Source organism: Phoca vitulina, unplaced genomic scaffold (genome assembly GCF_004348235.1).
Source record: "Phoca vitulina isolate PV1807 unplaced genomic scaffold, GSC_HSeal_1.0 scaffold24, whole genome shotgun sequence".
NCBI lineage: Eukaryota > Metazoa > Chordata > Mammalia > Carnivora > Phocidae > Phoca > Phoca vitulina.
The window spans coordinates 10,903,528-10,926,494 of NW_022589727.1; the positions used below are offsets into that span (position 1 = coordinate 10,903,528).

A 22,967-nucleotide genomic window follows, 5' to 3' on the forward strand; every position below is an offset into this window, starting at 1 on the left:
GTAAGAGGAGGAGGAGGCGAGCGGGCGGCCGCCGCAGCTGCAGACCCGGGGCCAGAGAAGGAGGCGGAGCGGGAGCCGCTGCAGCCACCCCGGCCGCCGCCGCCCGCAGCCGCGGGGCTGCTGCGAGTCCTCTCCGGGCTTGAGGGCACGCGGGGCTCCCTGGCCATGCCCCGCATTGGTAGCTGAGCCGGGCGCGGGCCCCCTCCTTCCCGGCCGCCTCAGCCGCCGTGCCCCCGGGCTGCCCGCGGCCGGAGTGCCCGGCGCCTCCCGCGCGCCCCAGACCGCGAGCGCGAGCAGTCGCGGCCGCCGAGGCGCGGGTGGTGCCGGCGGCGGCGGCGGCGGGAGCGCGGGGCAGGAGGAGGCGGGGAAGATGGACCCGGCGCCCTCGCTGGGCTGCAGCCTCAAGGATGTGAAGTGGAGCTCGGTGGCCGTTCCGCTCGACCTGCTGGTCAGCACTTACCGGCTGCCCCAGATCGCGCGGCTGGACAGCGGTGAGTCCCGGCCCGGCCGCCAGCTCAGGGCAGACCGGCGCGGACCGCAGTCTCGGCGCGGATGTGCGCGCGTGTGCTGGGGAGGGTGGGACCGGGTGGGGAGTGGGCTGCCCGCCCCGGCGCTGGAGTTGGCCGGAGCGGCTGCCGCAGCCCTGCCGCGTTGCTCTCAGCATCAGCTAGAGATGTGAAAATCAGAGCCCTTGCAGTGTAATTAAAAAGGACGCCTTAAAAAAAAAAAATCAACATTAGGGAAACCTCTGCAGATAGTAATTTTGGAGGCGAGCTGTCCCTCCCCACCCGCCTGCAAGAATTACTCAACCTGGGAAACCCTGAAGAGTTATCTTAGGCAACTTTCTTACAAAATCATTGTGCTTTGGGTGGCATCTGTATTTTGGATGCTCTCCTTCCCCTCCCCCCCCCCCCCAAGAAGCAGCAGATTTAAGAGGAAAAGCTCCTGGGTGACCAATGAAAGGGATCACATTTCTCAGAGACCTTTTATTACAGCTTGTCTGTTTTGTTTAACTGAACTGAAAGTAATTTGGGGCTGAGTGTAGAAAATGTTTTCAGCAGAAGTGATGGTATGCTTAAGGTTAATTATTAGCTTAGCACATTTCGAGCCTGGAAAAAATTTAAGTCTCCAAAACCTATATTGATTGAGAACCTGAGCTCGAAACTAAGAAATGCTTGTATTTTCTGAAACTGACCACCAGAAATCAACCAACATCCCCCAGCTGTTCCCTCTGCAGTGTGACATCTGCAAACAAGTGCATACTGTCAAGCAAGTAGACCCCTTTCAGTTTGCATTGTCACATGTAAGGTGGCAATTTAGGTGTGTCTTGTCTTGTGTTTTCACAATAACTTCAGTTGATTTGGGCTTCATGTAATTTTAGACTGTTTTCAGAAGCATGCTCTGCCGTGGGGCTGCTGGAAAGCACTTGGGCCCAGGTTGGCAGGCGAGCAGATAGAACTGTGGTCACACAGGCCAAGTTAAAAGGAGAGCACTGAGCAGAAAGATGTCATTTCAAGTCACATGGATTTGGGTTACTCCTTTTCTGGAGTACAAGAGTGTGTAACATGAGATGTGTAAATGTCCAAAGGCATTTTTGTTCTGTTTCTTATCTGTGGGGTTAGATGAGACATTTGAAGTACTGATGTGAGAAATAAATGCAAGAAAGTTCATGAAAGCAATCTTGGCCATGCTTTCTAGCCTTGTTTGGTTGGACTTGGTAGTGGTGGGAATAAACTAGGAGTTTTCAAACTAGTAATGAAGTGCAGATGAACCCAGGAAGGACAGGTGGTGTGTCGTGGCATTTCTGCTTGCAGTGGGGTGGGAAAGTGTTCCTTGCTTTAACTATGTATATGCAGGTCTGAATCTGTGTGTGTATGTGTATGTGTGTGTGTGTTCATATTCACAGTGTTTCATTTCCTCTTCTGCTGTGCAAAATTGTGTGTGTTGGAAGGTTTTGAATCCTCACCTTTTCCGACCTTCTCTCATCACTGCACATTGCCAAAACTTCTTACCTAGGCAGAGAGCATTGATGCATGTGGTATAAAAGTCACCCAAAAGCTTCATTAAGTTGAAAGTTTAAAGAGGCCGAATGTCAGTTGCGGATAGAACTTTTAGCTTTGTTATCTGCTTTCCTATCCCTGTCATTCATAAGAAGGATCTGAATCAGCAGTGTACTCATCCCACACTTCTTTTTAAAATTAGGACGTGGGTTGCAACTCCTAACACTGTGTCCTTTCAAGCTGTGGAATGGATTTTGATCACTGTGTAATTCCAATTCTTGATTGTAAATTTTCTCTTCTTACCCCTTGAGAATCAACAGTGGCACATACAAATTTGGAATCATAGCCAAATACTGCTTTATACCTTGTTTCTTTCACTTAACAATCCCATCTTATTTAAATTTTTTGTCTTTAATAGCTGCATACCATTCCAGGGAATGGCTATACTATATAATCTAGTTCCCTATGGTGGACATCAGCTGCTCCGTTTTTTTACTATTACAAGTTGTGATGTATGAAGACCCTTACCCATAAATCTGTTTGTTTGGGCTGGTATATAGTCCTGCCTTTCTAAATAAACATGGGAATCCTTTTTGAGTCCTTCATATACATTGTCAAATTGCTTTTCAGAGTCTAAAGGTGATACTCATTTTGACTACCATGAGAATTATGGGAGTGCCACTCTCCCCACAGCCTTACAATATTAAGTAACCTTAAAAAAACAAACAAACAAACAAAAAAAAAAATTTTGCTAATCCGATGAGGGGAAAGTGTTAGCTTTCCAATTAAATTTGGATAACCTTTCAAAGAGTCGATCATTGATGCCATGCTTATTTTTAATCACGTTTCACAGCATGCTTAGAACATATTCAGGACATGTTGCCATATTTATAAAAGCTGTAGGTGAAATCTCAAGTTTTGTGCAGTCCTCATTCTGTGTCCTTTTGCCAGTTTTAGTACTGCAGGTACATTTTACACACACACACACACACACACACACACACTCCATACTTGACATGAAAGGTAGTCATTTTCCAAATCACTTATTTTAAAAGAGACTAGAAAGAAACGGAAAAACATGCCACAGCTGACATGATGCCAAGAGAGAACTGTTGGCTAATTTTAAACAGTCATTAAAGAACATTAAACATCTAACTTCATAACTGTTGACTATTGAATGCCTACTACGTGCTGTACGTTTCTAGGTGCTTGTTGCATATTGTCTCAAATTCTCAGCACCCCATTTTAAGGACTTTGGGAACCTGAGATTCAGAGAAATTGAGTGACATACTTGGTAAATGTGTGGAGTGGGATTTTCAGCCAACTTTCTGACTCTAAAGAAAGACCTTTTATCTCAAACTTTACCTCCTCGTACTAAATGGGAGTAGGTTTAAAGTAGGTCTAATGTCTACTCTAAATAGCCCCACTGTCTCTCTGAGAGCTTGAGGACCGGAAAGTCAATATTTTTCAAACAGTGTAGACACCGAATTAAGTGCTGGCCTCATCCATCATATTTAGACTACTTTCTGCTTCCCAAAGGAGCGGCTGACAAGACGTAAGGGGCAGTGGGGAAGAAGAGAGTACGAAATCAGAAAAAGAAGGAAAAACATGGTATCTGAGGGCTTATGTACATAGATGGGCCTGTTGAGATTACTCCTCAGTACATTTGCCATACTTAAAATATTAACTACACAGTAAGGAACTCTCCAATTCTTTGCATAATGCATGTTACGCCTGAAATGCCAGTCAGATAGACGCATTCAATATTGCATCCCCAGTGGTGATATTTGTCATCGAATGATAAGAGAAATACAAAATAGTGAGCCTTTTTGGTATTGCCTCATGAATTTTTCTGGAAAACACAAAGAAAAGTACTCAAGAAGTAGCAGTTCTCCTTAGGGAGTAAGATACCGGCTCATCAGCCAAAGGCTAACCCCATCAGCAATGCAGTTGGGATGAGATATTTAACCTGGTCATCAGTCTGAGAAACTGTTGGCTGTAGAACCAGGTTCAACAGATGTGTTTATGACCAAGAAGAGGGTGGAGCAAATGCTAATCCCCACCCCATCTCCAGCCCATCCTAGCTCACAACTAGGTAGGTGGGAAATTGTTCCTTCTTTGTCTCTTCAGTTATTTTGCCTTGGAAAGGCTCCAGTGGTTGGTCTATAGCAGTGTTCTTCCACGTTTTTTGTTCCTGTAGCTCCTAAAAAATCCTGTAGACGTCTGTACCCTAGGCACATTTTTAAGCTGATTGCTAAAACTTTTCATCTTAAGTTTAAACAGTTGCAAAGGATGTCATTTTTCAGCATATTATAAACCTTGACCTTTTAAATTCTTACATCGTTAAAAATACTTTAGTAGGTCTATAGTTGATTCCCAGTATCATTCATTTTTAAAAAATGCATGAATAAGTTCTTAAACAGTTAAAATCTTTACACCTTTTTTTCTCCTTAAATTCATTATTTTCGTTTTCCTTCCCCTACAGAATTCTATCCCAATCCAATATATTTTTATGCTTGAAAGTGTCTTATTGATCACTCTGTCATACTTTCTTTCTGTAACAAAAATATATATGAATTGAAACCCAATATTTTATATTTCTTTTGACCTTAGGGCTCTTCATATTTGAATGTTTCAGGTTGTTTGAAATGAAGAATTGGAAATTACCCGATTTAGAAAAGGCCTTGCAACCCAGATGCTAAAGCCTCACTCCTTTACATGCATTAGCGTTTTTATTTGTTTCTTTGTTGGTCACCCTGAGGTCTTTACACCCTGGGGTCATGCAGTTTAGAAAGATCTAAAGATGCATTGTTTCTGTAAAGTGGATGAAGGGTCTTTGTGACGGGGATCTTTGTGACGGGGAGGTGGTGGAGGACAGCTTCCATTCATCCTGGGGTGGTGTCCGTCCATCATAGCCATGATCCCAGGCAAATCAATTTTTAGACAAGAGAATATTGGGAAGTTGGGGCTCTGGTTAATTGACTCCCCTACAGCTATGATGGTAAGTATTGGCTTTGCATCAAGTATGTACCCTGTTCGAAGAATGCTGGCCTCCATCAGTGAAAGATGAGTTCATGGCCCTGTTTGGTGAAAGGAAAAGGAAGACCAAGCCTGTATGGAGTGACTGGGAGGGAGAAAAAGATGATAGAGTTGGAGGCAGCTGCAGTGATGGATCAGCAGCAACCTCTCCTTCCCAGCCGTGCAGAGGACTCAGAGCCGGTGCTCATCCCCAGGTGTGTTGGCACTGTGGGAGCTTGGTTCTTGCTTTGTGCTGAAGTGCTCCTCTAACTAGCATGTAAGTGCCCGGAAGGCTGAAGGAACGGAGACGTGAACACTCTGAACACGGCGAGGCTCCATTTGGCCGTTTGCAAATGTCAGAGGTGTTTCTAGATCTGTGTTTTATTTTTGAAAATAAGTTCTCAAAATCTCCGTGATTGATGTGTGTGTGTGGGTAATTTTTTTCTAAATTAACTTAGTGTCAATCTTGTTCCCAGAAGATGTGCCTCTCCGTGGCTTCATTTCCCCTGACATTCTATATTGTAAGAGGGTACATATGCCCCAGGCAGGAGAGATAGTAGTTGAAAGGATGCTGGATTTGGAGCCTAGAAACCTCTCTGCTCAGGTTCAGGGGCTGCCACTTCATAGTTATGTGCCTTCGCGGCACCCCTTTGATTTGTAGACATCTCATGCAGGAGAAGATGTACATTATCCTGGTCCATGTATCTCATAGTTACTGGTTAATTTGCTTATTCAGTCAGCTAATATTTAGTAAGCCCCTGCTATGTGTCAAGCCCTGTTATAAGTATGGGGACAATAAAACTGAACAAATCAGGAATCTCTGTCCTCATGCAGCCTGCATTCTTGTGTATCTGCTTACTATAAGAGTTAAATGCAAATATGGGAAATAAATATGTATTGCAAAACAGCACGCATACATAAGATTGGAGTAGTGGGGGTGTAGACCAGTTGAGAGGGAGGCTTCAGAGTGCATCAGAAGTGCACTGAATAATACTTTATTATTTTTGTACAGCTAAAGATACTGAGGGAAGCACTCTGGGTGACTTTAGTGTATTTCCTTCTGAGTATTTGAGATCTGGTAATCCCCAGGTTATAAAAAGGTGGCATTAAGATCTTTATCAGAGAGAAAGTGTTATGAACTAACTAACCCAAGATTGTATTTGGGAGCGACCAGAGCAGGAAGTTAGGAAAGAAACTTTTAACTTAATCCAGCATTACATGTAAGTCTGAACAAATGCTACCAAGACCCTTGAATCTTTTTCTAGTAGATACTCATCGCTACTTTTACTGGGTTGATTATGATTTTCTGAGCACTTACATAACTGTTAGCAGGAAAGGAGTGCCTTGTATAATGTTATGTACAAGGTGGGTGATAAAGAAAGCCTCTTGAATATTCTTTCATATACCATATTCTTTCACTTTCCTCTAGTTACCACCTATTCTAATTTTCCATGCCTACAAATTAATGAAAAAAGAATAGGAAGGGACGTTCTGGGCAGTGATAAGCATTCAGACCCACAAGACAAGATTTGGACATAGCTCCTTCAGTGCTCTTGCTTTTCAAGTAAGATGGCTGTTTTGAAAGCCTTAAGTCACTCGGTCATCTGTAAAAGGAAAACTGGTTTGACCATTGTGATCGACTGTATCATAGTTTAAAGAGTGTATTTGAGTCTCTTTTGCTCCTTTTGGCTGCCTTATTGAAATAGCAAGTCCTAGTAGGCCAGCTTGTAAACTCGTTTATTTTTGAGATTCCTGAGGTATCCGTCTTTTTACTTACTGAGCTGCAGTTCTAGGAAGACTGATAAACTCCCTCTGGTCTTCAGCAGGACTATCAATCTTAAGAACACCAGCTATTATATGTAACTTGAAAAATAACTTTTATTGCTGCTTTATGTATTATTTTGTCATATTTGACAAAAGAGAAAATACCTGCTAAAATATTTTAAGTCTCATGGGATTTAAGCCGTTTAGAAGACATTTCCACGAGAAGATGCTCCCCCACATCTTAGCCCCCGTTCCTACTCCTTAGTGGCACAAAAATGTTTACTTGAATTTCAGGTTAAAGGTACCTACAATTATTTTTGCTATTTCCCAGCTCCTAGCACAATGCCTGGTGTATAAAAGATATTTTATAAGCAGTTAATACATGAATGAGCAAATCTCAGAATTAACAATTTTCAGGTCCAAAATGTCTGCATTACTAAAGCATCTATGACTCTGCACGTTTGAAATAAAATTTCACGTTTGTTTCAACTGTGATAGGCATATTCGTAAATACATAAATTGGAACTAAGATGGTAGGTCTTAAAATTAGCAGTAGGGAAAATAAAGACTTAGTGGACCAACATGATGAAATAATGATTCTTACGATCATTAGTTATTAATATTTTAAATAAATTACTTCTAGAAATTACAACTCCTTTTTAGATTCTTTGCTCTCTTGCTAGTTCTTTGGTTCCAAAATTAAGATGCCTCCTTTACATATTACATGTAGCTATGTCATTGAATTTTTAATTTTGTATGGACTAGAATACCATCAGTCTTCAGAATTAGTCAACTCTTACAGTATAATAAAGAATAGGACTGATTGGATAGTCAGCTAACCATTTAACTCTCCAATGTATCATCTTCTCAGTGTACCAGGGATTTTACTTCTAAGCAAAGTAAGCCACTTGGTTTAAATAGTGTTACAAAACGACAACCGCTAATTTGGTACAGTTGTTGTCTTCCTAGAATAGCCCCAAGATTGTCTTGAAACCTTAGTGTCTTAATCCCATACAATGAGTTTCCTTTTATGCCCTTGTGGGAATATTACATGGTGGTAAAAGAAGGAAAAAACAATGTTCCCAAGCCTTTTTCCAGTTTTGTGGATGAATTACTTTGTAATTAAAGGGCAAGTCATTTTAATTGATTCTGCTAATTCTTAAACCTAGTTTGAAGTATTTAAATACCACTTGGGCTTTGATGGCTTAATGGTTGTTTAATAAATACCAAGTTATTGAATTTAAAATGCAATCTGAAGTCTTATAGTTACGAAGATATTTGTTATTTAGGTTAATATTTAACATCTTCAGTAAGTTGTTATGATTAGGCCTGGTTACAGCTTAGAAGGGAATATGAACAGTGCTTAAAGATATACCCCTGTGAAGATTTGAAGTAAGTTATGTTCTGTTTTTCTCCACTCAGTAGAGGAAAACTTCCTTGGTCAAACATTTTCTTTTTCAAATATGACAGTTTCCTCAATACCAGAGTTTATGATGTTGGAAATGAAGATCTGCTCTTGATAATTATTTTGGATAATTAGTTTACATTGACTGTGTTTTCCTCGTGGCAGGAAACTAGATGCAAATATCTAAAAGTAACCAAAAAGGGGTAAATGTTTACTTTTCTATTTTAATATTCTGTTACCTTGTAGGTAATTAGGAAGCACTGGTTGTAACAGTCTGTCATGCATTCAAAATCAGGTTAATGAAATGCCTCAGGAAACATATCCATGGATTGATACTCACTTTTAATTGCCTCTCTTTTCCTTTATCAGCAACAGATGAGCAAAGGATGGTTGGAATCAAAGAACTAGCATCTATTCCATTGTCATTGCTGGTCCTCAGAAAGGTTATGCTTGAGATCTTCAATTTTAGTCTGTTTCGGTTACAGTTGGAATAATGCAAGATCCATTTTTTACCTTGACCCACAGTGACCCACGAAATCAACCAAGCACCAGACCCAAGTTAAAAACAGTTTAATTTGTTGTGTCTAAAGAGAGAGAGCTCTAGAAGATACAGATTACCTACTTAAACATAAGTAAGTAACATGAGACTTTATACAGATATTCTGCTGCCCCCCCCCCTTTTATTTTGGTCCCATCTTTTGGGAGAAACAGAGAGCCACTGAGAATAGACAGGATCAGAAGAAATTTTCACAAGGTCATCATGGCCAGGTACATCAGTTAAAGTTAATTTTAGTAGTGCATAACAGGAAAAAAAAAAGTAATTTATGCAACATGGAGATTTCTTTCTTTTCATATAAAAGGAGTCTGAAGGCATCTATTCCAGGATAGATACGGCAGATCCAGAGTGAAGGACCCAGGCTCTTCGTGTCTTTCTGCTCTTCATCCTTAGGAGATGGTTTTCACTTCATGGTCCTTAATGGCTGCTGGAGCTCTAGCCATCGTGTCTGCATCTCATACAGCAGGAGGGTAAAAGGGTATGCCTTACCACCAGTCCTAACACAGCACTTCACATATCTCATTGGTCAGGACTTCTCTATAGGCAGGAAAGTAAGGAACTGAAGTCTTAACTGGACACAATACCCATGAGTTCTTACTACAGGAGAGGGGAGCATTGGATATTGGGAGCTGTTTAGCAGTCTCTGCCATTTAGATTTGTGCTTACATGTTTTTTCTTCACCTTTTTTCCTACACAAAACCTTAGCAAAATAACTATGCATTTGGCCTGAATTCCTTAACATATTGTATAGGTTTTTCTTTAGCTCAGATAGTTTGAACCTCTTGCTCCAGCTTTTCTCTTTTCATCCTTGAGGATGAGCTAAAACCTTAAAGCAGTTCCACTGAAATACCCTCTATTAGATGTGAAAGTACTTTATAAGTAAGCCATGAAAAGTTGTGTACTTGTAAAAAATTATTGTTATAGGACACTCCTCACATTCTTACTTGGCTTGCTACTTTTCAGATTTTCTCTCTGATCTGATGCACAAAATGGGAATAGTTGTCCAATTGTTTAAGGGTGCTTTTTTCTCCCTGCTTTATTTCTTTTGCCAGAGAGGCTTGGTGGTTATGTTTTAAAAAAGTATTTACTGTTTTCCTCCAGATATCGTTATTATTGAGAATTTGGAAAATATAGACCAAAAAATGACGAAAATGAGTATCAGTTTTAATTCCAGAAGTTACATAACTTGTTATGTAACCATTATTAACATTTTCCTGTTACGCAGGCATGGCATGTAAATGGAGACTATAAAAGTGGAAAAAGACCAAACCATATAAAATTGCATTTTTGATTTCACGTTAGATCATGAGCATTTTCCTTCATTATTAGTATCCCTTGAAAATAAAATTATTATGACTTAATTGGATTCTGTTATTAGCAATAAACCATTATTTACTTGACTTTTTTAGTTGTTAGACATTTAGTTGTTTTGAGTATTGTGTTTTCGAGGATATCTTTGTAAGTGAATTGGCCAGTTTTATATCATTTCATTATTTGGGTTTCCTGGAAATGGGATTATTATTCAGAATTTATTATTTTTAGATTGTTGATATGTGTTGCTAAATTGTATCCAGGAAAGTTTGTACCATTAGCAGTGAATGGGTAAGCTTATCACTTTATACATCATTGACTATCATAGTTATTTCTTAGTCTTTGCCAATTTAGATAATTTAAAAATTGGCACTTTTTCTAATTTGTGTTTCTTTGATTACTAGTAGAATATCACCAATAATTTTATCATATTTCTTTTGTGAATTTTATGAGCCCTTTGTTCCATTTTTTGGTAGAGTTTTTCAAAGCTGTACTTTTCTTTATCAACCTGGATATTGGTTTTAAGTGTTATGTTCATTGTTGCATTGTGAAGAAGGAATCTTCTTCCATTGTATAAAATAAAATAACCTTATGAAAGTCTTGGTAAAACCGTGCTGTGTATTCATAACATGAATTCAAGTCATGGAGAGGACCCCACAGATACTTTGTTGTTGATAAATTCCTGTGCATTGCATGAAACTAAGCTGAGCAGTAAGGTTCATCACTATCTGGTTTCCAGGGCCAAGAATAAGTTGACAAGTTTACCACGTTTGGGGCAGTTGGAGTTTTCTATTCTCTCTTTTACAAAAGGTGGACCCCAGCAATTTGAGAGCCTGTTGAAGCTTGGAACCTGAGTGCTGATGTGAGAGAATAAATAATAGAGATTCACAGACAGCTTCCAGACATCAGGGAAAAAAGCAAACATGATGGCTTGAATGTCATTTCATTTCTTCTGTTGAATATCTGTGTCAATGTCAGCTTCAGTGTAATGTCTAAGAAGAAGGGAACCACAGAGAAGGGGGAAAAGCCCAGTTTAATTCTCTATGTATAGGCAGTGATTGATGGGGAATAAAATGCGTATCCCTTTACCAACTTGGCACAGAGGACTCTGAATAGTTCTATTTATCAGTGGATTGAGGTGACATTTGCTAAAAGTGAAGTACAAGATGACTTTAAGATTTTTTTTTTCCTGCCAAAGAGGAAGCTTCAAATTAACTTTATAGTAGATCAGGTAGTTTATGAATTGTTTTATCCCTCCCCCTAGTCTTCTCTCTCTCTCTCTCCCCTTCCCTCTTTTTCTCTTTCTCCCTCCTCTCCCCCTTACTCTCACTCACTATTTTTTTTTTTTTAAGATTTATTTATTGGAGAGAGAGAGAGAACGTGGGGCGGGGGAGCAGAGGGAAAGGGAGAGAGGGAATCCCTAGCAGACTGCCCACTGAGTGCGGAGCCCCACAGGGGGCTTGATCCCATGACCCCAAGATCATGACCTGGGTGGAAACCAAGGAGTCAGAGATGCTTAACCTCTAAGCCACCCAGATACCCTGCTCACTCTCCTTTTCTTGAGTCAGTTGGGAAGATACAAGTCTGAGTAGACTCTGCAGTTGACTACTGTGCGATATGGACACCTGGGTGGCTCAGTCGGTTAAGCGTCTGCCTTCAGCTCAGGTCATGATCCCAGCGTCCTGGGATCGAGTCCCACATCGGGCTCCCTGTTCAGCAGGGAGTCCTGCTTCCCCACACCTGCTTCTCCCCTGTTTGTGCTCTCTTTCTCTCAAATAAATAAATAAAATCTTAAAAAAAAAAAAAAATACTGTGCAATAGATACTACAGGAGTTTTATGCTAATAAGTGGAGACCAGAGAGAAGGGAAGGAGGAAAATATATGAACTATGTATAAATATCTAGTTTCAAAATTGTCACAATGAAACAAAACTTCATTTCCCTTGATGATTAACATAATGCATTCATTATGAAGAATTTGAATACATAGAAATATTTAAAAACTAAAGATAATCTGAGCTCCCACCACCTTGAGATACCCACCATCAACATTTTGGTGACTGTCCTTCTCATATATCCTCTATTCACACACACAGACACACACACACCCTTAAAATTTTACATGAACTAAAAATTTTAGGTTTTTTTTTTTTTTTTGCTTTCTCCTTTCACGTCAACCCCTATTCCTCCAACCCAACCCTGCCTACCCCCCAACCCACTTTTTTAATCCAGTACATATCCTTCTTTTCTCCATTCTCACATAATCCCACATCGACATTAGATACACATACAAAGGCACATACTGGAAGAGAAATGTGTCATTGCTTTATAAAAATGGGATTATATTCATATTTTTTTGTCTTTTGGTTGTATCACTCATGGGAATTTTTATGAAATATTGGGTGTAAAACATTCATTCTTTTTTCATAGCTGCATAATATTCCACAGAGTGGAAATACTCCTTCTATTGATTGGTGTTCAGTTTGTTTCTAATTATTAGCCTCTGAATTATACTTCACTAAACCTCAATATACCTAAGTCATTAATTTGCTCATTGTTTCTATAGAAGTCTGTGATTTCTATCTCATGTCTTTTACTTCTTCTCCCAAAACATCTTTGATAGCACTGTCTTACTGATTCTCTTAATCACACATGCAAAGATCAAAATTAAATCTTTTTAGGAAAAATATAGGGGAGAGTGTGTCTTCCTTCCCAGTATCGCAGTTCACAGAAGTGGAATTGATTTAATAGATGTTGCCAAAATGCTGTCCAAAAAGTCCATAACAATTCTCATTTCCATCATTGATGCATGAGAATGCTAGTTCTCCAAGTCCATGTCAACATTAGCTATTATAAAGTTTTTAAAAAATATTTGCCAGCCTAATGGATACAAAATGAGATCTTGTTGCTATGTTAATTTGCATTTCCCTGATTATTAGTGATTTTGTGCCCTTTTTATATGATTGTTTACCACTTAGATTGCTCTTCTGCAAAATGAAATCATACTTTTTGTTGGTTTTTCTGTTGTTGACTCATTCTTGCCAATTTCTAGATGCTATTTGTATATTATAGAGAGATTTTTCCTTATTTACATTTATCTATTGCCTTTATGTTACATTTATCCATTTCAAAATTTTTAAGTTTTATATGGACAGACAAGTCTCTTGTGTTTTCACTTTTGGCTAAGAAATATCTTCCTGACCCCTAGAATATATGTGTAGTCTCTTAGATGTTCTAGTAAGATTTAAAAGTTTTTTATTTAAGTCTTTAATCTGTCTGGAATTCATTTTTACATATGATGTAAGATTTTTATTTTCTTCTGGACTATTGTTATGCCAGCCAATTTACTCAAAAGTTTGCTTAACTACTGAATTGAACTATCTTTGTCAAATTTATTTTGCTCTTTAAAAGTAGAAAAAATACATTTCAACTGCACCTGTCTTTCAGGGAATGCATTGGGCTGTGATCTAAGAATACTTGCAGTTAATGAAATTTGAAAAAAATCCTTTATTCCTCAAAGAAGAGAAGTGGCTAGGGCCACCCCAGTCTTGACTTACTCCTCTTTTCCAGTGGCTGTGGGAGGCCTGAGATTTGTTTTTCTAAAGAAAATTTTAATTCATTTTAAAGCCAGCGCTACCCTGGTGAGTCTGGGAAATGATAGTAACTTGTTAAATGCCTTCTGGAATATAGTCCAGATGCTTTGGCAATAAGTTTTCTCCAGGGAAGAATCTGTTTTAAAATGATACTTTACTAAGCTGCTGTTCGTGTGTGTGTGTGTGTGTGTGTGTGTGTGTGTGTGTGAGAGAGAGAGAGAGGGGGGCAGAGAATGTGCCTTTCAGAATTTAAGAAGCATTTGCAAGTTGCCCTCAACTTAGACTACTTAATTGAAACTGTATTTCCTCCATTATTTTTTGGATGAGGGGCACACTTTCACACACCATTCTTCTATTTTTATTTTATTTTATATTTAAGTAATCTCTACGCCCAGCATGGGGCTTGAACCCACAACCCTGAGATCAAGAGTGGCATGCTCCATTGACTGAGTCAGCAAGGTGCCCTTTTCACACACCATTCTTTTTTTTTTTTTTTTTAAGATTTTATTTATTTACTTGACAGAGAGAGACCACAAGCAGGGGGAGCATGGAGTGGGAGAAGGAGAAGCAGACTCCCCGCCGAGCAGGGAGCCCATTAACGGGGCTGGATCCCAGGACCCTGGGATCATGACCTCAGCTAAAGGTAGACACTTAACCAAGTGAGCCATCCAGGCACCCCTCACACACCATTCATAATATATATGTGTGTGTGAAAAAATTTCATAATGGCCTACATCTGTTTGTTTTTAAAGACTTAAAGTAAATTTCTCTTACATATTCCTTACCTCCCACAAAATCTTTGATGGCATTGTCTTCCTGAGTCCTCTTAACTTCACATGCAAGGACCAACATTAAATCTTTTTAGGAAAAACATAGGGCAACATGGGCCTTATATCTCAATGTCAAAACCCAGGCTGCATAAATAAAGGAGAAAATAAATAGGGCAAGAAGAGACTCAGAACAGATTATTCTCTGAAACTTTTTCTCCTGCATGACCTCTGCATCAGACTACAACAAAATCTCAATCCTGCATCCCATGAGGAACTTTAATAGGTTGGAGGCAGGTATGTGTAGAAGTTTTATCACGTCTCTTTTTAGATATGTCCTTCTAAGCCATCTGAGAGCAGACGTCCGGGCTTCTCTTCCCCTTGTACATTTCACAGGGTGTAGCAGGACTCTGGCATAGGGTCTTGGGGATACTCCAGCTTACCCCTAAAGTATTTGCAAGCCCTGCCCGACTACCCACACGGGTACCTGCACTCTGTTCTTCACCTTGTGACCTGTTAGCAAGTTCTGGGCAAGGAAGGAATGATAATTCCAGTAGCCACTCCTTCCTGCTTTTCAGTTCAAGGGTTTTTTTAGAGTTCTTTCCCAATCTCTGACTTCTGAAATTATCTCAAGCTTAGAAGAGACTCAATGTATGAGGGTATGTCTTATTTTAGGACTTACTGAATTATATTTACATATATTAACCTCATGGAAAGAAGGTGAAAAATATTCTGAGTCTGGGTGAAGTCAACTCAGCATTAAAATTTTGCTGGAAGAACCTTGAGATTTGGTAATACTATTTAATCAAAAGCTGTTTAATTTGTTCTGATGCATTGTGAGAATGTATTTGAAAATGGAAATGGACATATTTCACTAATTCCAAAGTGTGCATTTTAATAGCCCTGAAATTGGGATGCATCTTATAATTAATGGCATGTCATAGTTTAATCAGCCATGTTTATTCTTTCTTGATTGTTGTGAAGTAATGACTGTATTACAAGGGATGGCGTCCTTAATTATGCAAACTATGATGGTTCCAGGGAGTATCTTTGAGTCAGATAATTTAAAGTATGAAGCACACATGTGAAACAAGGACTTTTCGTGGAGGGTCCAACACAGGGTAGGAGATATTCTAACCTGAAAATCAAGGAATGTTCTCTGAACTATCCACCTCTCACTGAGAAAATATCAGGGTTACATTTAACATTTAACAACAGGTAAGGCGAGGTTCCCTGTTCTATACAACCATGGTATAATTTTCCCTCATACTACATTTCTCAACTTTAAGAAATAACTTGATTTCTTTATTTTATTTTATTTATTTATTTGTGAGAGAGAGAAAACGAGAGAGAAAGCATGAGCAGAGAGAGGGAGAGGGAGAAACCGACTTCCCATGGAGCAAGGTGCCCAACGCAAGGCTTGATCCCAGGACCTGAGATCATGACCTGAGCCAAAGGCAGACGCTTAACTGACTCAGCCACCCAGGCGCCCCCAAAATAACTTGATTTCTATATCCCCCACCATACTCTCTCCTCCGTGAGGGCAGGCACTGTCTTTCATGTTCGTCATGGTGTTCCCAGCACCCAGCAGTTTCCAAACTGTCACCTGGGCAACGTGTACGTGTTCAGTCGAGCCTGGTTTGAGGACTGTTCTTTGGAGCAGTCTACAACACACACACATACACATTCACAGTGTAGTGGGTTGAATGGTGGCTTCAAAAAAGATGGGTCCACGTCCAAATAGCTGTAAGTTATTTGTTGCCTTATTTGGAAAACGAGTCTTTGCAGATGTAATTAAAGTTAAGAGTCTTGAGATGAGATCATCCCGGATTACCTGAGTGGGCTCTAAATCCAAGGACAAGTGCCATTCCAAGGGGAGAAAGGCAGAGGGAGACTTGAGACAGAAGAGGAGGCGGCAGAGACTGGAGTGATAGAGCCACAAACAAGATTGCCTGAACCCACAAGAAGGTGAAAGAGGCAGGGAACAGAATCTCCCCCAGGGCCTTTCAAGGAAGTGCAGCCCTGCCCACAGCTTGATTTTGTACTTTAGGCGTCCAGAACTGTAAGCGTATGAATTTCTGTTGTTTTAAACCACTCAGTTTGTGAAAATTTATTATGGTAGCCAAAGGGAACTACCACACATACGTAAATACACGCATGCACGGAAGCGCAAACATACGTAAGTACATCATTTTTGCTAGCCTATAGTTTTAAAAAATGACAGATAAGCTTTTAAAGTTAGAAGTTACAAGTATATAACCTTCTTTTCTAGATTTTCAAAATAATAGTTGACCCTAGCACCCGTCAGTAGGCTGATGCATATGTGGGATTATGGAATGTGGTTTTCATAATGGTATTCATTTAGCAACTGTGGGTCCCATGCCTGCTGTCTTATAAGCGTAGTAAAGTGCTGGGAACACGAAGGTGAATAAATGTAGTCCTGATACTGGAGTTCAGAGGCCCGCTGGGAGCATCTTTATTGACTCTTCTTTGACTTAGCATCTTGTCTATTCTTAGACAACTATTAACATGTAATAAGCATCGAAATGCTTCATTCTGAAGGTCAGCTTAATATTGCCAAGAGCTCTTGAGGAAAGTTTCACAGAAAATGTTAATTGACTACTGAGCCAGTCCCGGAAGAGCGGGTAGAGTTTTGGTGGGTTTGGAAGAAGGGGAATGCTATTTCTAACAGAGGTTAGGAACGTCCTGAACAGAGGCAGCTGATGGAGGGTGATAGGAGACAAGGCCCCAAAGGCAAATTGGAAGCAGAGTTTGAAGAGCTGTAACATGTTGAAGTTTGACCTTTATCTTGTGGCTAAACTGGTGGCTCTTAGCCTTTTGCCCCCCCCCTTCCAGGACACAGATAATAGAGGGTGTTAGAACAGAATACAGGCATAGCTTGGAGATACTGCAGGTTTGGTTCCAGACCACCAAAGTAAAGCGAGTATCACCATCAAGCAAGTCAAATGAATTTTTTGGTTTCCCAGTGTGTGTATATATATGTTGTTCTTTATGCGGTACTGTAGTCTGTTAAGTGTGTAATAGCATTATGTCTAAACAAATAATGTACATACCTTAATTACAAAGTGCTTTATTCCAAAAAAATGCGAACCATCATTGGAGCTTTCTGAGAGTCGTAATCACTGGTCACAGATCACCATAACAAATATAATAATGAAGTTTGACATTGTGAAAATCATCATAAGGTGATACAGAGACATGAAGTGAGCATATGCTGTTGGAAACATGGTGTGTTCAATGCAGACTTGCCACAGACCTTCAATTTGTAAAAAAATGCATCGTCTTCAAAGCACAATAAAGCAAAGCGCAATAAAACCAGCTTTGCCTGTAGACTGCCACAGAATCCACTCGGGTCTGAAATTTTGGTGAACTCCAACATAAAAATTAGTAAATAATGAACTACAATGATCTGTATTCTAGTAGCAGGTAAGCTACTAATGGCAGTAGCAGTCTCCAGAGAGGCCAGTGGAGAATCTTGGACCTTGTGCACCTCCTTGCCTCGCTAAACTCCATCCCCTTTTCTTTCTCGCAAGAAAACTTTTTAGAATTTGAGTGAGTCAGGGCACCTGGGTGGCTCAGGCAGTTGGGTGTCCAACTCCTGATTTCAGCTCAGATCATTATCTCAGGGTTATGAGATCGAGCCCTGCATTGGGCTCCACGCTGGGTATGGAGCCTGCTTGGGATTCTCTCTCCCTCTGCATGCCCCGCCCCCCACATGCTCTCTTGTCTTTAAAAAAAAAAAAAAAGAATTTGAGTCAAGTTTTCAATTTGAGTGCACTCTAGTTTTTTTTTTTTTTTTTTAAAGATTTTATTTATTTGACAGAGAGAGAGAGAGCGAGAGCAGGAACACAAGCAGGAGGAGTGGGAGAGGGAGAAGCAGGCCCCCTGCTGAGCAGGGAGCCCGATGCGGGACCCGATCCCAGGACCCTGGGATCATGACCTGAGCCGAAGGCAGACGCTTAACGACTGAGCCACCCAGGCGCCCCCACTCTAGTTTTTATTTTAAGAATAAATTAGGGGCGCCTGGGTGGCTCAGTCAGTTAAGCGTCCAACTCTTGGTTTCAGCTCAGGTCATGATCTCAGGGTCATGGGATCGAACCACCCCCGCCCCACGCACTCAGTTAGCTAAGTCTGCCTTTCTTCTCCCCCCCCCCCCACTCACGTGCACACACACTCTCTCTCTCAAATAAATAAATAAATCTTTTTTAAAAAGAATAAATTATCTAAGAAACTTTAATACTTTACTAAATACTGGTATTGAGCAACACATTCTACAACTAGCTATGTCACCATATCTCAGTGTGAAGATCAGTGTTAAGCAAATGACTCATCGTTGTTCCCAGAGTACCAAGCACAGTGCTTGTTTACAAAAGTGCTCCTCAAGTGTTTGTTAATATGAGCAGTGGGAAAATGTTGAAGGGCTTTCAGTATGGGAAGCACCCCATCATATTTAATTTCTAGAATGGTCGTGGTGGTGTCATTTTGGAAGATCATTTAGAGCAGGAAAATTTGGGATACTGGAATGACAATATTTGGAAGCTGTAGGGTTAGAATCAAGAAGAAAGATGGCCTCTAGCCAGAACTAGTTCAGTGGGAATATAGAGGAGGGGGTGAATTGGAAATATTTCAAAGGTGAGATTTCCAGGACTTATGTTTGGATATTGGGGGCTATGAGGAAGAGGGAAGCATTCAGTAGTCCTGAGTTTACTGGCTTGGGTGCTGATGCCCTTATCGGAGATGAGAAGGGCAGGCTGCAGGTGGCCGCATTGGTCAGGCTGGGCCAGGGTAGGCCGTGGTACCAACGCTGAGATAGCAGTAAAACAGCAGAGACTTGTGCCACGTGTTTATGACGATTTGGCTGGGGCTCTGCTCTGTCCTCACCCTCACTGCAGGACCCAGCCCTTGTGTATGCTTCCACGCTTGTTGAGGCACTAGAGAGAATATGGCAGATCATGTGTTGGCCCCTTAGGGCTTCTACCTAGAAGTGATGTCCCTTGTGTCCCTCTCACACTCCGTTGTTAGTGGCAAATCTCACGGCCACACCTAACTTTCAAGAGGGTAGAGATGTGCAGTCTTTCCCTATACTGGGAATTGACTCCAGCGATCATTGTGGGGGCAAGTGTGGAAAGGCAGCATGCTAATTTGTGGAAATGTTAAACTTGAGGTATTTATTTCAGGGAAATTTAGCTCAGAAGGAACTGGAAATCTGGGCTTGCATCTTGAAAGAGTTCAGGGCTAGAGAAAGAGTGTTGGAAGATTTCAATGTAAAGGTTGTAGAACAAGCCACAGGAGTGAATGACATTGATCAGGAGGGAATAGAAGCTGAGCTAATGATGGTAAAAGATCAAGGTTAATGAGCTTGTGGTTACGAATGTTGCAACCCTAAGCGGTATTTTTTTTTAGCAGTTTGTTATAACTTTTAAATAATTTTAAGTAAATGTTGGCATAGGAATTGAATTAATCACTTAAGCGGAATTTAGCTTTCTCAGACTCCAAAATTGCTGACTTGCATTTAGTAATTTAAAAGGTGCCTTTAGATTTTGCAGTAGGATTTCAGCCAATTTTCTGACCCAGCAGGGAAGAAAAAGTATTGCAAAGGATAGTTACTGTAGTTTGATCTGAAGAACAGTTAGTTACAAGTTGATTGATACTAAGATTGCTGAGTACTCAGAAAATGAGAATCCTTATAAAATTTCTGACTGCTTGTGCCTCAGACAGAAAGATACGGGCTTAACCCTTGCTGTAATGATACTCTTTTTATAGCTCCAATTACTGGCAAAGGGAGGTAGTTAAATAGCACTTTCCCTTATTGGCCAATGTATCTACATAAGGAGACATGCTTTTTCTGTCTCCATTCTCTTAAAAGGTTCTTGTGCTTTTGCCTGCCCAACCGCCATTGGGGTCTACACCTAAATACTCATTCTTTAAACTTTTCATGTAGACATATGTGATTACCCCCAATAAACTTCCCTCCTTCAAGATTATGCACTTCTCAGGAAAATGAAAAAAACAAACCTGGTTTAATGCATGTCACCGTTATTTCTTTGAAGGAAATTTTGCAGAATTGTGATAGTAGTGATGGTAAAATGGTAATTCTGGTCTTTACACTCGAGGTGAACAAGTATTCATAGAACTTCTACTTTTTGATAGCACTAAACTGTGAAGGCTTAAAAAGAAAAGAACAACAAAGCTATAGCTTTTACCTTCTTGACAACAGACACATAAAACTATTAAAAGTAACTGTTCTGTATTCCTCAAGCAAGCAACGTCATTGGTGTTTACTCCTGGATGATGATTATAATTAACATTTATTGAGGACTAATTATGGTGCTAGCTGTCGTACAACACATTATGTACATTATCTCATTTAATTTTCACAGGTACTCTTTGACATAAGGCGACCTACAAGGAACAGAGGTTGAGAGAAAGGCAATAATTAAGCTCAAGCTGGAAAGTGAAGCCAGCAGCCAGTCCTAACTTTTAATGGTTCTTCTAGCTTGCCTCTCCCAATTCTCAGGCCAACAGGAGTCTTTTCCCACTCATATTGCACATTATAGAATGAGAAACCCTTTTGTCAATCATCTTTATTAGAACTGAACCACTAATAGGCAAGGTACCCAGGATGGGCCTGGTTGCACTGATTGAAGTCACGAGAATCACAACAGCCCCACAGAACTGTTAATAGACGATGGGAACTAAACTGGACACTGGGAATTACTGAGGTGGGTTTTCTATTTTATCTATTTTTTAAAAAACATTTTATTTATTATTTGAGAGAGAGAGATTGAGAGACCAAATGGGAGGAGGGGCAGAGGGAGAAGCAGAATCTCTGGAGCAGGGAGCTGGATGCGGGACCCCATCCCAGGACCCTGGGATCATGACCTGAGCCAAAGGCAGACGCCCAACTGACTGAGCCACCCAGGCGCCCAGGTTTTCAATTTTAAATATTTGTTGTCTTCCTCTCCCACCCTCCCCAACAAGAAAGACTTGGGGTGGAATGTGACAGGTAAAACACATTACTTCCATTTGCACATTCATCTATGTGATACTTCTATACATAAACCCATAAATATAGTAATATCCTTCACTTACCTTGGGGTGAGACTTGGCAAAACTCCAGCCTTCTTCCCTGAGAGGCTCTGCTTTTGATGTGCATCAGTCACAGAGCCCACACCTATAGTCAAGTCCTTATCCTGAAACTGAAGAGCAGTGTATTTTACAGTTACAGAGTGAAATAAATAGCAAATGCTGTGGGATCCAAGCAAATATTGTGGAAACTAAGATAGGCTGGTGCCGTCAGAAGTAACGAGAACACAAGAAATGTGATCGGGGCGTGTGCTCACACTTAGGCTCCAACCCCAGCAGCCGATCCCCTTCTCCCCCAGTACTCATCTCTACTGGATGGTATTTTTACATTGTGTATTGATTAGCACAACTTGAGCAGTGATTCTTGCATAACTTTTTGGAGATCTGATGAAAGCTGCAAATAGACATGGGTATAAACAGAGTTTTTCACATAACTTCAAAGTGTTTCTTGCTCGCCCCACCTGTTTCCCGAAGCCCAGGACCCAGAACCCCGAGCTCGTGTGCTTCATCGCTGCCCAGTACGTGGTGGCCAGCTCGCCGTGGGGCACATGGGCGTGTAGCACAGTACGGCCACTGATGCCATTAGGAATGGAAAGACACACCTCATCATAGTATTTTATTATTTTATTGTCAAATCTTCAGTTTACTGGATAGCTTTCAGGATGGGATTTTAGCCGGGTGGGAGGGGGGAGGTGCCCTGGAGTGGAAAGTAGTAGGGAAGGCTTCTCAAAAAACGGAAACGTGCACTATGCACACAGTTCTGATTTTGCTCTACTTGAGCCTCCCATCCACTCCGCTGCCACCAAATATCACTTTACCTAAGGCACGGCCAAATCTGGCCTGCTGCCTGTTTAAGTAAATGGAGTTTTACTAGAAGACAGACACACCCTTGTCATCAGATGCTGTCTGTGGTTGCTTCTGCAGAGTTGAGTAGTTATGACAGATTGTATAGCTCACAAAGGCTAAAATGTTTACTCTCTGGCAGTTGACAGAAAAAAGTTTGCCAACCCTTATCCTAAGCCATCTGCTCTTACTCAGTGTTCTTTGAGATTAGTATTATTTATTTACATAGGTGAAAGTAGAGATGTATGTACGTTTGGAGAAACTAATGTGGGCATAGGCCCGGTCTCTTGTACGCTCATTTAACAGTGGGTTTAATAAATGGTAGATAGTTCTTTGAAAATGAGGCAAGAGAAAACAGAGAAAGACATGTATCATATGACCTCACTGATATGAAGAATTCTTAATCTCAGGAAACAAACTGAGCGTTGCTGGAGTGGGGGGTGGGGTGGGAGGGATGGGGTGACTGGGTGATGGACACTGGGGAGGGTATGTGCTCTGGTAAGCGCTGTAAATTGTGCAAGACTGTTGAATCTCAGATCTGTACCTCTGAAACAAATAATGCAATATATGTTAAGAAAAAAAAAAAAGAAGAAGATAGCAGGAG

General features: G+C 40.7%; 1 protein-coding gene across 2 annotated transcripts in view; it reads left to right on the top strand.

Annotated features, from left to right (window-relative positions):
* Positions 1-296: 296 nt before the first annotated feature.
* GAREM1 (GRB2 associated regulator of MAPK1 subtype 1) overlaps positions 297-22,967 on the top strand; it is a 197,526-nt gene continuing 174,855 nt past the window's right edge. For both annotated transcript variants that reach the window (XM_032421438.1, XM_032421439.1), the window contains exon 1: positions 297-491. In XM_032421438.1, the coding sequence (XP_032277329.1) occupies positions 371-491 (121 nt within the window). In that variant the 5' untranslated portion in view covers positions 297-370. The remainder of the gene's footprint in view (positions 492-22,967) is intronic.